The 14,685-nt window shown below is 37.2% G+C and overlaps 1 protein-coding gene across 7 annotated transcripts in view; it reads right to left on the minus strand.

Moving 5' to 3' along the window:
- LOC150104005 (uncharacterized) overlaps nt 1-14,685 on the minus strand; it is a 534,288-nt gene that overhangs the window by 432,912 nt on the left and 86,691 nt on the right. For all 7 annotated transcript variants that reach the window (XM_090397243.1, XM_090397238.1, XM_090397241.1 and 4 more), the window contains exon 4: nt 13,270-13,487. In XM_090397243.1, coding sequence (XP_090253369.1) covers nt 13,270-13,487 — 218 coding nt within the window. The remainder of the gene's footprint in view (nt 1-13,269; nt 13,488-14,685) is intronic.

Consider the following 14,685-nt stretch of genomic DNA (forward strand, 5'->3'; position numbering starts at 1 on the left):
TTGGATGCTTCCCAAGATAATGAAAGTTGCAGCTTGATGAAGCAATGATCTGAAATGTAGGAAGGGATGTGTGAGATGTTTCTAACTAGAGGCAAGGTGTGTTTGGAAATGTAGTATCTGTCCAGTCGTGCTTGGTAGAGTGGCCTATTTGTCGCTGTGATTGCTGACCTCCATGTGTAGGATTTCTTATCAGGATGTTGATGCCGAAAGACGTCGATGAGTTCATTATCGTTTACCAGTGTTTGAAGTTTGTTTATTAATTGGCTACGATGTTCACCACACTGAAGTCTGTCTTTTTCTTGGTCAAGAGTGCAATTAAAGTCTCCAACTATTATGATATGTTCTTGGTCTATACTAGAAAGGTGGTTTTGAATGAAATCCAGGATTTGTAATGACAGAGCATCCTGTTGTGGTATATAGATGTTGAACACATGCAGGGTATTATGGTTGGGTGCTATTATGTGAGCATACAAGGCATATCCTGGTATCTCAGCAATCACTTTTAGTTTGTAGGGAGATCTATGATGTACACCTAAGCTAACTCCTGCTCCATGATGTTGTTGGATTAGAGAGTGCTGTAAGTCATAAGGCCACTCTGCCCATCTTCTGGATAAATTGGTTGAGGAGTTGATGTTTGTTTCTTGCAGAAGTATTAGGTTTATATGATATTTTTGTACCTGGTCAAGGACTATTCTGTTGCGTAGAGCAGAGGCACATCCTCTTGCATTGAGAGAGAAAAGGCATATAGACATTATGATTTATGAAAGTTTGATTATAAGTTTAATCTAATATTGATCCTGTTACTGTGTTTGTAGCCCGTTAATTAGGTAGTAGATTCGCTTACTCCTGTTGACCTCTGCTCTGCTCTTTTTACATTTCAGTTTCGAATGTAGGTCCTGAAGTTGAGATATTAGTTCCTGGATTCTTGTGGTGTATTTAAGGGCTATGGTTAGTTTGTGAGGAGAGCCTCGCACTTTCTGTATGAAGGATGACAGCTGCTTCATGGTTAGGGGACCCTCAGTGTGGGGAAGTTCGCCCTCAGCTTCCTCTTCTTCTAGGTCATCATGTGGAAATACAGTTTCCTCATCGTCTGGGAGCTCTGTTCCTCCTTGGCTGGCTGCAGGTGATGAAAGGCCATTTTGAGTAGTTTCTTCTATACGGTGAAGTTTTGAATTTATGGGAGGCTGGGTTGGTGATTCTGATTGCTGGGTCTGGGGATTGCTTTTAATTTGTTCGTCCTTGTCATCTCTGTTGGGAGGATCGGTGTTTTCGTGCTGTGAGACTTCGTTATCAGCCCCTTGGATCTCAATACTTGGCTGATGTTCAAGAGCGACATGAGCGCTGTCTTTTCCAGTTCGGGATTTTCTTTCCTCCGAAGTTCGTGATGGGGAGAGAATTTTTGGTTTACTTTTTCCTATGCTTTGATTTTCTTCATGTACGTTGTTATTCTGTTCAACTGGTTTGCTATTCTGGGCTGGGATGTTTGTTGATGAACTGTTGGTAATATAGGGACAATGTTTCCTAATGTGACCATCTTCATGACAGAAGAAGCACTGTGATGAGGAGGATAAGTAGAAAGTGTAGGTTATTCCATTTATGTCCATGTTGATTAATTTTGGGAGGTCGTGTAGTGCGTCGTTGTTTGGAAAGTGCATTAATGCCTGTCTCCGAAAGCTTTTGACATGGGAAAATTCGGGCTTCTTCGTGGCTGCTGACAATGTGCGTATTTTTCCTGTGACAGAACCGTATCTTGATAACATGGATCTAATGAGTTGATGAGGAATTTCAGGGGGAACATTTGATACTGTTACTTTTGTTGGGGCCAGTGCTATTAGGGCTACTTCGAAGTGATAATCGCCAATATCGACGCCTTTTTGCAGTACCGTTTGATAGATAGATAGATAGATGATATCTCTACTCCAATAATCTGGAATTCAACTTTCTGACCAGGTCTTCTGAATTATGCAATGTGCCAATGTAAAACATCTATACAGATGACTCTTAGTATTGCAAATACATAGGACTACAGGAAATTACAATGGACACTTTATTATAGCAAATTTCTTTTAGTATAGCATTTTATCTATGGGATACAAATGTTGGGATTTTTCAGAAGTTTCATACTGAATAAGTTTGTTATAAGAGTTGCTATATGAATGCTATATTTTTTTTTTTTGGTGTCGAGGCTAGCTGGTGAACGGACGTGCTATCGGAGAGCTCCTGAGAGATTTGTGTTTTTTGTTGATTTATTGATGTTTTGGATTCAATTTAATGGACTTAAGTGTGTAATTTTGGTATATTATTGGAGCTTTATTAGCGTGGTTGGTGTACTAAAGTGTTTTATAACATAAACTATGTTGGAAAGTCGCCGCTAGATGAATTCGTAATGTGTAGTGTTCGTGCAAGCTCCAGATAAGATAAGTATCATTTTCAGTTATCGATACAAATTACTTAATATTGTGTAGTTTTGTTTTGTTTGCCTTGCGTATTTTAGTGCGTCTATTTTTGGTGTGTTATAACGTATAATTTGACAAAACACGTTGAAATAAGTATGGCACCTGTGCGAAGGAAAATGGCGGCCAGTAATGAAGGTTCGCCATCATTATCAAAGAACGGTAGCATAAAAGAAATGAGTCAGTGTACTAGCTGTGAAATGTACACTTTGCGGAGTGCGGTCGGAGAGTGGTTAGATGATAATAAAGGATTGAATGTGTGTAGAAAATGTAGGGAGAATGAGGAATTGAAGTGTATTTCGGATCGTGAGTGTGATATTTTTGTCAACCTTCAGAATGAAGGAAATAGGGATATGACAAGAAACGGCAAGGTTGTACATGAAAATTGTGAGAGTGTGAATGTAGAAAGTGTGAATGATAGTATAAATGGTTTCTCAGAGAACAAAAAAAGATGAGATAGATGCATTGAGTGAGATCGCGTTGTTGAATAGTGCGATAGAAAGAGCAAAACAGCAGCTAGAGTGCATGAACAAAAGTAGACTGAATGAACCAACCAATAATAAAAGGTATGACAGGAAAAATAGACGTATGAATGTGAACATGAACAAAATGAAGGATAGAGTGCTGTATGGAGACTCGTTAGTACGAGGTGTGTTAGTAGAGGATTTGACAAAATCGTACCAACCTGGTGCGACCATAAAGGACGTAACTGAATCTATTAGAGAGCAAAAGGAAAGGGTGAAAGAAATGATTGTTGTGGCAGATACGAATGATTTGAAAGGAGATAAAATGGAAATGATAGAAGACCTGAATGAATTGTTTGAGGTAGCAAAAGAAAAGAGTGAGAGAGTTAGAATGATTAGTCTTTTGCCATGGTATGACAGTGAAATGTTTAAAAGGAGGGCTATAATTGCGAATGACTTTATGCGTGGGTTATGTATGACGCGTGGTGTGGAATTTGTGGATGTGTGGAGTGAGTTTGATGGGCGAAAGGATCTATATAAGCTGGATGGCTTGCATTTGAATGGTTACGGTGTAAGAAGACTTGAGAAAGTGTTGCTGAATGTAGTGGATGTGCAAATTCAGGGAAACTAGATTTGTTAAGGGGGGGGGGGGAGTAGAGATACAGTCCTTATGGAGACAGTTGAATGTAAGAATGAATATAATATGCCAGAGCAAATAAGGACAACAAATCTGAGTGGGATAGTTAATATAAGGCATCAAGGTAGGGTTGGGGCTAATGGGGGTCTTAAATTCATGTACACTAATACTAGGAGTATTAGGAACAAGAAGGAAGAGTTTTTGGCCATGGTTGGCACTTCCAGACCATAGGTTATAGGTATTAGTGAAACATGGCTGACTGTAGATGATATAACTAGTGGGATTGAATGTGATGGGTATAGTGTGTTCAGGAATGACAGAGAGAATAAAATGGGGGGAGGAGTATTGTTGATGATAGCTGATGAGCTCCAGCCAAGGAGAATAGAAGTTGAATTGCAGGATAGAGAAAAGAGCACATTTGAGGCCATTTGGTGTGAGATTGTGGCTAGCAGCACTAAATATACAATTGGGTGCTGCTATAGACCAGGTGATGGAAAAGATGGTGGTGACAGTATGCACAAGCAAATAGAAGAAATGGGTGGAAGGAGGGTGATTATTATGGGAGATTTCAACTATGGTCGCATTGATTGGAGTGAGGAGAGGACACACGGAAGGAAGGAACTGGATTTTATGTGGTTATTAAGGGATAACTATCTGCGACAGCATGTAATGGAAAATACTAGGGGTCAGAGAGTGCTTGACCTAGTAATTACATCTGAGGATTTGGCTGTAACAAATATGACCACATTGCCACCAATCGGTGAGAGTGATCATAGGGTCTTAACTTGGGAGGTGGCTAAAGGTGTAGAATTTTCAATTAAGACAGGGTACATGTGGAATTATCGGGCTGGAAAGTATGACAAGCTTAGGAGTTTGATTGGTTCAGTGCCATGGCATGTACAACTGCAAGGACTAGAAGTTGATAGTGCATGGGAGGTAGTTAAGAAGTGCTTGCATGAAGCAATGGCTGACTGTATACCTAGAGTCCGAATAAAAAATCAAGTAGGGGTTAAATGGATGAATAACACCCTTAAGCTTGAGTTGCAAAAAAAGAAACAACTATGGAGGGAATTTAAGGAGAAGGGTGACCGGCAGGCACATGAACGGTATAAAGCGCAGGCCAGAAGGGTGACGAGTGTGGTAAGAAAAGCAAAAAAGGATTACGAAAGAACATTGGCCATGCAGGCTAAAGAGAATCCTAAACAGTTTTTTAGATATGTAGCAAGTAAAAGGAAAAATGTACATGGCAGATTGATTTTAAAGAATGCCGATGGTAGGGAGGTATAACCTCAATGTCAATACATCTGTGGGATTGGATGGTATACCAGCTCGTGTTGTACGAGAAGCAGCTAAAGAATTGTCAGTACCCTTGACCAGTTTGTTTAATTTGAGTCTCGGGTCTGGGTTAGTCCCGAGCGGGTGGAAAGAGGGGAAAATAGTTCCACTGCATAAAGGTGGTTCCAAGACTGCTGTTGTAAATTACCGACCGATTAGCATATCAGGAATCATTGTCAAGGTCTTAGAGAAATTAGTCAAGAAAAGAATACAGGATTGGATAGACGAAAATGGGATACTGTATGGGGGACAACATGGTTTTGTGAAGGGTAGATCATGGCTCAGTAACTTGCTCACGTTTTATAACACAGTGACGGCTGAACTGGATAGGGGTAATGGGTTTACAGTGATACTACTGGACCTTGCCAAGGCCTTTGATAGGATACCACATGGAACCCTAATCAGTAAACTGGAGCAGATGGGTATAGATATAGGGTTGGTGAGATGGATAAGAGGGTGGTTGAAGGAGAGATATCAAAGAGTGGTTTATTCAGGAGTGGAGTCTAAAGACGTCTTGTGACTAGTGGAGTGCCACAGGGCTCTGTTCTTGGACCACTGCTTTTCAATTTGTTCATCAATGATATTGGAAAGGATCTGAGAGGAAGTGTTCACTTGTTTGCTGATGATGCAAAGTTGGGTAGAGCAATTGTGAGTGCACAGGATGTCAAAATTTTACAGGATGATTTGGATAGTTTGGAGGACTGGGCTAGGAAAAATGGATGTCAATTTAATGTGGCAAAGTGTAAGGTTATGCACTTTGGGGTGAAAAGAATAGCAGCAGTATATCGCATTCGTGGAACCATACTCCAGGAGATTGATGAGGCCAGGGATTTGGGAGTGTTGGTAGATAGGGAATTGAAGTTTAGGGGGCACATTGCAAAAGTAACTAAAACAGCTCACCAAATCACTTGGCTTCTGAAAAATACTTTAACATGCAGAGACGAACAAGTTGTTGTTCCTCTGTATCGAGCCTTGATAAGACCCCATCTGGACTTCTGTGCCCAGCTATGGGCACCAGGGTTTCTTCATGATGGGGAGGAAGTGGAGAGGGTCCAGAGACGAGTGACCAAGATGATAGCAGGTCTGTGGAATGAACCTTATGAGAATAGGTTGTGGGTTTGTGGGTTGCAGAAATTGGACGATTGGCGAAGGAGGGGTGATATGATTGAGACATTCAAATTACTGAAGGGTTTTTATAAGATTGATCCAGAAGATATTTTTGAAAATATGACTGGTGATGGGAGGACTAGGGGCCATGCATGGAAGCTGGGCAAGAGCGTGGTTGACAAGGGTGTTAGAGCTAGGTTCTTTACTTGGAGAGTGGTAAATGAGTGGAATAAGCTTCCAGAGTCTGTTGTGGGTGCTAAGACCGTGAATGAGTTCAAGGCAAGGTATGATAGATACTGTGTGAATGTTGAATAGTTGTTCTTGACATGATGTTAGGGCCTCCCTCGATGAGTCTGTCGACTCCTTGGAGTTTCCCGGAACAATAATAATAATAATAATAATAATAATGTTAACCAAACATTGGTAAACATTCCTGTAGGAAATTTTCAAGCATTATTCTGTCACTGCTGGTTAGAAAATCTTCAAACTAATTACTCCAGACATCCACATCTTTATCTTCAGTATGTATGTCCATCTCTGATTCCTTTTACAATATTTTTTCTTCCATTTCTTAACTCCTTTCAAATTTCCAGAACATTTCTCACCTACATGATATTTATCTTATATCTTTAACCCCTTAACATACAAAGACGTCTGTGACACGTCTTTTGTTTATTGCACCAAAATTTATTTTGAATTTTGGTTTCACATATAAATACAACCGAATATAGACGCTAGACAATCTTGTGCCTATTTCCTTTCAGCCGAGTAAAGTTGCCAACGGAGCGTATCGGCTATTTCGCTTGCATTTGCACTAATTCATCATTATTTTTCAAATAATGATGAATTTGATCCAGCAAATCACCCTCGCCCAAAAAATTAGCAGAAAAACGACTGCTTTCTGATTTTTAATTGGTACTTTAAGGGGTTAAAAGTTTATACATGATTTTTGTTTAACTATTGTTACAAATAGCTTAGAATACCCCCCCCCCCCCAGTATTCTTATGATCCACTTCTTTTCCAGAATTGCTTCTAACTTCTCTACATGTTTTCTTCAGATTTTGAAACTTGGTCTTTAAGGTTTGGTTTCTGTTTGTAAACTATAAGTTCTTCTCTAATAATTTTTATTCTGCTCAAAACTAAATGGCAATTACTTGCAATAGGAAGTAAATTCTCTTCTCTGGTATTCAATATCTCAGATGTGTTCTTTGATGAACTGATCAACAGATTTTTCTATCTGTACATATCTGCACCATAGCCAGCAGACACAATATTTAAGTGGGCCATGTTGAGGTTTTGTGAATAACAGTAGTGATCTCATTTGATAAAGGGATAAGAATACTGTTTTATGTTCTCTTAGGATTTTTCCAAGTTTTACAGAAAGGGAGCTAATATATGGGAGAATGATGAAGAATTTGTTTTCCTCGTCATTAGAAATATCTCAAATCCTGTTTTGGTTAAGCAGTCTAGAAAAAGGCTTCATCATCCTTCATTTTTTAGCTCTACTTCCATAAAACTAAAAAAAAAAAAAAATCATCCTCAAATTCCTGCCATGTACCCTCACAAGGAGTGTACAGGATACAATAGTACTACATGAAAAATTTGCATCATTACTAACTTCCTATCTACATTTAGCTCCAAATCAGTCTATTACCTGTCAAGACGCCAACATTATCAGATCTTATGTTTCTATCTTCTAAGTCACTTTTTCACGTATCAATCCACTTATGTCTAAGCTTCTTCTAGATCTTTTTCCTGCCAACCTGGCACAGAACACTTGTTTTGCTAATCTTTCTTCTCCCATTCTGTTTAAGTGACCATACCACCTGATATTAGCTCTGCTGATGCATTCCTGGATGCTGACAATGTCAAATTCTTTCCTGATATCCTTGTTTTAATATGATATTACCATTGATGCCATCTGTTCATGCCCCTAATCTTTCTCAGGACTCTCATACCTGCAGTCTCTAGTCTTTGGTTCAAGTGTTTTACTTCTGACCCAGTTCTCAGATCCATAAGTTAAAATTGGTTTGAACACCATGTTGCATACAGTAATTTAGTGTTTTCACTAATTTCTTTCTTATTCCATATAAATTTATTCAATTGACTTCCTACCATACTAGCTTTGTTAATTCTGTTGTCTATTTCCATATTTATTTTACCATCTTCACTAAAAACGTGCCTAAGTAGCGGAAATGTTTTAATTGTTCTATAAGTTCTCCATTTATAATGCAGTTGATATTTTCAATGTTTCTGCCTATTTTCATTGTCTTTGTCTTTTTAATGCTGACTTCCATACAACATCTATTACAACAGTTATTCAATTTAGTCAGGGAATCTTGCAGACCTGTAGGCGATTTATTTAGAAGTATAACATCATCCATATAAAGCAAAGAGCTGAAATTAACATCTCAAATTTTGATATCAGATTTAATACCACTTTCCTTCATAATGTGATCCATATAGATATGTGATTAACAGAGGGGGATAATGTACATCCTTGTCTGACACCAGATTCAACATTAAATCATCTTCCTGTATTTCCTTTAATTCTAACTACTGACTTATAACTCAAATAAAGACTAAGTATTGCTTGATATAATGCCCCACTAATACCATATAACTGAAGCCTTTTGAATAGCTTCTCTCTTGGCGCCTTGTCATATGCCTTTACCATATCCACAAATACAGATCTTTGTTATATTCCCATGATTTCTCAACTATCTATCGTAAAGTGAAAATCTGATCCTGACAGCCTCTATTGGTCCTGAATGCAGCTTGTTCTTCACAAAGCTTCTCTTCCACAATCCTTCTCAACCGTTTCTCAAGTATACTTGCATAAATCTTACCAGAAACACTCAGCAGAGAAATACCTCTGTAATTTTCACATTCAGTTTTATTTCCCTTTTTATATATGAGTACTATGAGAGCTCCACTCCAATCATCTGGAAATTCGTCCCCCTGTTCAAGCCCTCTGAACTATGCAGTGCAGCCACTGTAAGACTTTTAAACCTCCATACTTGAGCATTTCTGATCGAACATCATAATATCATCTACTCCTGCCTTTCCACATTTCAGGCTTTTGATGGCTACTACTTCAAATACGAATATGTATTCCTGACTGCATTCCTGTTGAGTGTGTTTTACCAGTGTGCTATCATTCACTGTTTCATTTAGCAATTTTTCGAAGTAATTACTCTATACTTCAAGGATATCTTTTTCTCCAGTTTTCATGTCACCTTTATCATCTCTAATTCCTTTTACAGCATTCTTTTCCATTCCTAAGCTTCTTCAACAACCTTCAGAATATTTTGCCACCTTCTTGATATTTATTTTCTATGTTCTTGCCAAAGTCCTCCCATGACTTTTGTTTAGCTAGTTTTACACACTGTTTAGCTTTCTTACATTTGTCTTTGTATTCTCTAAGAGCACAAGCTGACTTATTTGCCAAGAACTTTTGATATGCTTTCTTCTTTTCCTTCACTGCCTCTTTAACTTCCTGTGTCCACCATGGAGTTCTGATTTTTCTATCCTTGCACACAACCTCACCACATGCCTCTCTAACAGAATCAATCAGTGTTTTCATCAGAGCTTGCCACTGAATCTCCAAAGCTTGGTTTTTGCTCTCAAACTCTTTCATTTTTTCTTGAATAATATTTGGGTATTTTAGTCTACTGTTCACATCTGAGAGCTGCTCAACTTTTATTCTATTTAAAACTTTCTTACATGATCTTTTCATTATGAAATTCAGTTTTATCCTGCTCAAGACTAAATGGTGATCACTTCCAATTTCAAATCCTCTGTACACTCTGGTGTCCTGCACCAACGGAAAAACATCACTATCGACAATAACATAGTCAATGAGACTTTTCTTATTCCTTGCCTCTTCTCTGCATGTGAATTTGTGCACATTTTTATGTTGGAACATGGTGTTAGTAATAACCAGTCCATGTCCTGAGCAGAAATCTATCAGGTATTTGCCATTATTATTAGTTTTGCTCTTTTCTCCAAATTTTCCTAAAATATTTTTGTATGTCTGACAATCATTTCCTACTATGCTATTTAGATCCACAACAAGAACCAACTTTTCCTTTTTCATTGTGTCAGTTGCTTTCTCTAAAGTCTCAAAAAATTCCTTCACGTCTACCTCAGTCGAACCTTCTGTGGAACCATAGGCACAAATAAATCTCATTGCCCAGTTCCCCCATTCTGATATTTGCCCACATCGTTCTACTTGAAACTGCCTGCCATTCAAGAAGATTAGCCTCGTATTTAGTTGAATACTATGGCTACGCCTTCATTTCCTTGATTGTCATTATCTGAATATAACATTTTGTAATTATTGCTTAGAAAGACCACCAGTTTTTGTCTTTTTTGTTTCAGTCACCCCTATTATGTCGATCTGGTATTTATCTAATTCCTCAGTTAGCTCCATTTCTTTGCCACTGATGTTTCTTATGTTAATAGTACCAATCTCGAACTCTGGTGATGTTGAGTTGGGGTATATTTTAGGATATATTTTGGGCTAAGTATTTAAAAAAAATACTTAAATAACATAAAACAGTATTATGTTAAAGATACCAAGCAATTTTATAAGCTAGGTTTTTAATCCTTTTTCCCAAGTAAGCAAACAGACAAGTAAGTCAAGTTTGCGGCTGCACATAGTGCAACACTAGGCAACTCGTGGTAAAGGTGGAGCTAGCTCTGATCACTTTCTTAGAATTTTCCCCTAATGCAAAGCACATTTCTGCAAGGAAATGTATGATGCTATGCATTAAGGTAATGGTCACTATCCATACCAGTTTCGATCTTTATTGAGGTCTCATCAGTGGGAGCCAGACCTAAAAAATGCCAAGGGTGAAGTAATACAGAACTTATAAATATTTTACCTAAACAAGTTGCCATAAGGTGCTTTGACCTCATTAAATAAAAATCTCAGGATGAGAGTAATAAGTAGAAAGTTTTTACCTTGGGTATATATTATGTTAAAGATACCAAGCAATTTAATAAGCTAGGTTTTTTAATCCTTTTTCCCAAGTAAGCAAACAGACAAGTAAGTCAAGTTTGCGGCTGAAAGTAGTGCAACACTAGGCAACTCATGGTAAAGGTGGAGCAAGCTCTGATCACTTTCCTTAGAATTTTCCCCTAATGAAGCACATTTCCTTGGGGAAATGTATGATGCTATGCATTAAGGTAATGGTCACTACCCAGCCGGTTTTGACCTTTATTGAGGTCTCGTCAGTGGGAGCCAGACCTAAAAAATGCCAAGGGTGAAGCAGCAAACTTGACTTACTTGTCTGTTTGCTTACTTGGGAAAAAGGATTAAAAACCTAGCTTATAAAATTGCTTAGTATCTTTAACATAATATATACCCAAGATAAAAAACTTTCTACATCTTACGAGACCTCAATAAAGGTCGAAACCAGTATGGGTAGTGACCATTAGTTAATGCATAGCATCATACATTTCCGCAAGGAAATGTGCTTTGCATTAGGGGAAAATTCTAAGGAAAGTGATCAGATCTTGCTCCACCTTTACCACGAGTTGCACTATGTGCAGCCGCAAACTTGACTTCTCTGTTTGCTTACTTGGGAAAAAGGATTAAAAAACCTAGCTTATAAAATTGCTTGGTATCTTTAACATAATATATACCCAAGGTAAAATTAAAAAACCTAGCTTATAAAATTGCTTGGTATCTTTAACATAATATATACCCAAGGTAAAAAACTTTCTACATAAAACAATATTCTCTCCCTTTATCAAGATGAGATCGCTACTCTGATCCACAAATCTTGAACATGGCCCACTTAAATATTGCAGTATCGACTGGGTATGGTGCAAATGCAGGTCATCATACTATGAACAAACAGAAAAATCAATTGGTGCATTGAAGAACACATCTGAGATATTGAATACCAAAGAAGAGAGGCCTCAGCTTTGTCATCACTGCACTCTCTTCAGCTGACTCACAAGAAGTTTCAACAATGAGACATCAAGTGTTATGGGATAAGTCTGAATTATTACACCATTGTTATGACATAACTGAGAGAAAAATATGGGAATTCTTAGAAATGGCATTGGATCGAAAACATCTAAATATAAACCCAAGTATCAACTTGTTGGAATACATCCTGGCCATAATGAGCCAAATGCATGTATGCAAATGTGTAAACATGCTACAATGCAACGTACAATAAGAAATATTTTTAAAATCATTAACTCTTGCATAACTACATAGTAGTTGTCACCTTTGTTAGCCTCTACTTTCTATTGTTTGTTTACTAGTTTTTGCATTTACAATGAAGAAATTCTATGTAATTAGAATGAAACGTGTTTTTAATTAAAATTAATCGTATTCCAGTTTTTAGCATGATAAAGTCTTACTTATATATCCATGAACTGGCAAAGTCTACATGTTTTTCTTTCTTTCTTTCTTTCTTTCTCTCTCTCTCTCTCTGTCTGTCTGTCTGTCTGTCTGTGAGAGCCTCCATAGCTCAGTCAGTATAGACAAGGCCCAGGTCTTTCCAACCAAAGGGTCAATCAATGATATGAGGAACTTTTATCTGTTCTCTATCTACTAAAGGTGAGTTAGCCAGTCTCATACGGAGGTGGGGGGGTTCACCCAGAAACTCACGTTTTTCATCCCCCCCAGAACAGGCAAACCAGCCCAAAGACACACATCTACAGACATAGGACAGACTGAGAGAGACATTGGGCTAACCACCTTATTCTCAATACAGTAGCTGTTAAGTGAACAGAAAATCCTCAATACTGAAAGGTAAAAGAGAAGAGAAGGAATAAGAAGAAGATATATATATATATATATTTTTTTTTTATGTGGGATATTTGAACACACACTGATATCCTACAAATTTCACACTCAGCTTTGTCTTTGGCATCATCTGGAAAAAAAGGAAATGTAAAGGCACAGAAGGGTGGTGCTAGCCTTAATTTTAAGCTAGCACCACCCTTCTGTGCTAGAATTGAATATACCCACCTTCACATCCCTTGTTACCAAAGTAACAAGGGATGTGAAGGTGGGTATATTCTATCTGCTGATTGCATATGTTCTCTGGCTGGTTTATAATTTGCAGGATAGAGAAGTTGCAACAAGGTTCAAGACAAACTACATCATTATTTTTATACATGTGCGTATATGTTCAGCAAAATGAAACTCTCTTTGTGTAGAAATTTTCACTTGGGGAAGGTTTATTATTTTTAGACTCAAATATTTTCATTAACGAAAGTATGAAAGCAGAGGTATTATACTAACCTTGTCAGCAAATGAAAAAATATCATACAATTGAACAGTACTGAAGCCATTCTGCAAAACTACTACTGCTAAAATTAGTTCATCTGCATTAAGGATGAGCAGTGATGGAGAAGAAGTTAACTGTACTTTCTGGAATGGAAAATCTTCTGCTTCCACACGAGTGTTATCTTTATCAGCATCCAAATTTAGAACATCATCTAATTTAAGTACTTCAAATCCTATCAAAACAATAACTTCAATAAGTTTCAAAGCAATGAAATAAAATATGCTTCAGCTTAAAATTTATTTATTTTAATGCTTTCCCTGTTTCATTTATTAGAATATGATTTTCTTATCACAAGATGCCTTGGAGCAAGCAAATAAATAATAAAAGTAAGGGAACATCATTCAGTTTTGATGTATGATTTTAACCAGTCTGGAAAACCATTCAAATTTGTATGAGTTCCAATAAGTTTTTTTAATCTTTTTTTGAGTGAAAAACTCCTTTAATCACTGATCAAAATTACTTCCAAGTTAAATTAGAACAGTTTTTTTTTTATACAAGATGAATACTAAAACAGATGTCTTGGATTTTAAACAGTCATCCAATAATTTCAATATCAGTAAAAATAAAATATTATTGTTATTATTATTAAAGTAAAATACAATCATTTTTGGATATGTGCTCTCAATAAGTATAGAGAATACTACTAAGACAGCACTACACAAGTTCAAATTATAGTAGTGTATAGGATCTTATAACAGCACTACATGATCACTTATCACTACTATCTACCTATCAACAATTTTCCTCCACTATAAGTTAAAGATGCCAAGAAATTATATTCTTGGTTTAATCCTTTATCCAAGCATAAGCAAACAAAGCTTGCACGTAAAGTAACTTCACAACTGGGCAAACTCATATATAGAGGTCAATGACTTCATATTACCTGCCTTAATATCCTATAATGCAAAGCATTCTTACAGACATGTATAATGCTAAGCTTTATGGGAAGGGTCACTATCCAGACCAGTTTCGACCTTTATTGAGGTCTCATCAGTGAGAGCCAGACCCAAAAGTGATACCAAGGTTGAAATAATGTAGCAGTCATATTTCCATATACAAGTAGTCAAAAGGATATGTGCTTTTGACTACTATGGGAATATTAAGGCAACTGATGTGAAGTCATTATCCTCTATATACAAGTAGCCCAGTTATGAAATTACTTCACACACAAACTTTGTTTGCTTACACTTGGATAAAGAATGAAACCAAGAATATACTTTCTTGGCATCTTTAATTTATAGTATAACCAAGTGACACCTTATTACTTTAGTAATAAGATGAGACACCTTTTGACTACTTGTATATGGAAATATGACTATTGCATTACTTCATTACCTTGATATCACTTTTGGGTCGGGCTCCCACTGATG

This window comes from Typopeltis vanoorti, chromosome 8 (genome assembly GCF_054136105.1).
Source record: "Typopeltis vanoorti isolate ZY-2024b chromosome 8, IOZ_Tvanoo_1.0, whole genome shotgun sequence".
Taxonomy (NCBI): Eukaryota; Metazoa; Arthropoda; class Arachnida; order Uropygi; family Thelyphonidae; genus Typopeltis; species Typopeltis vanoorti.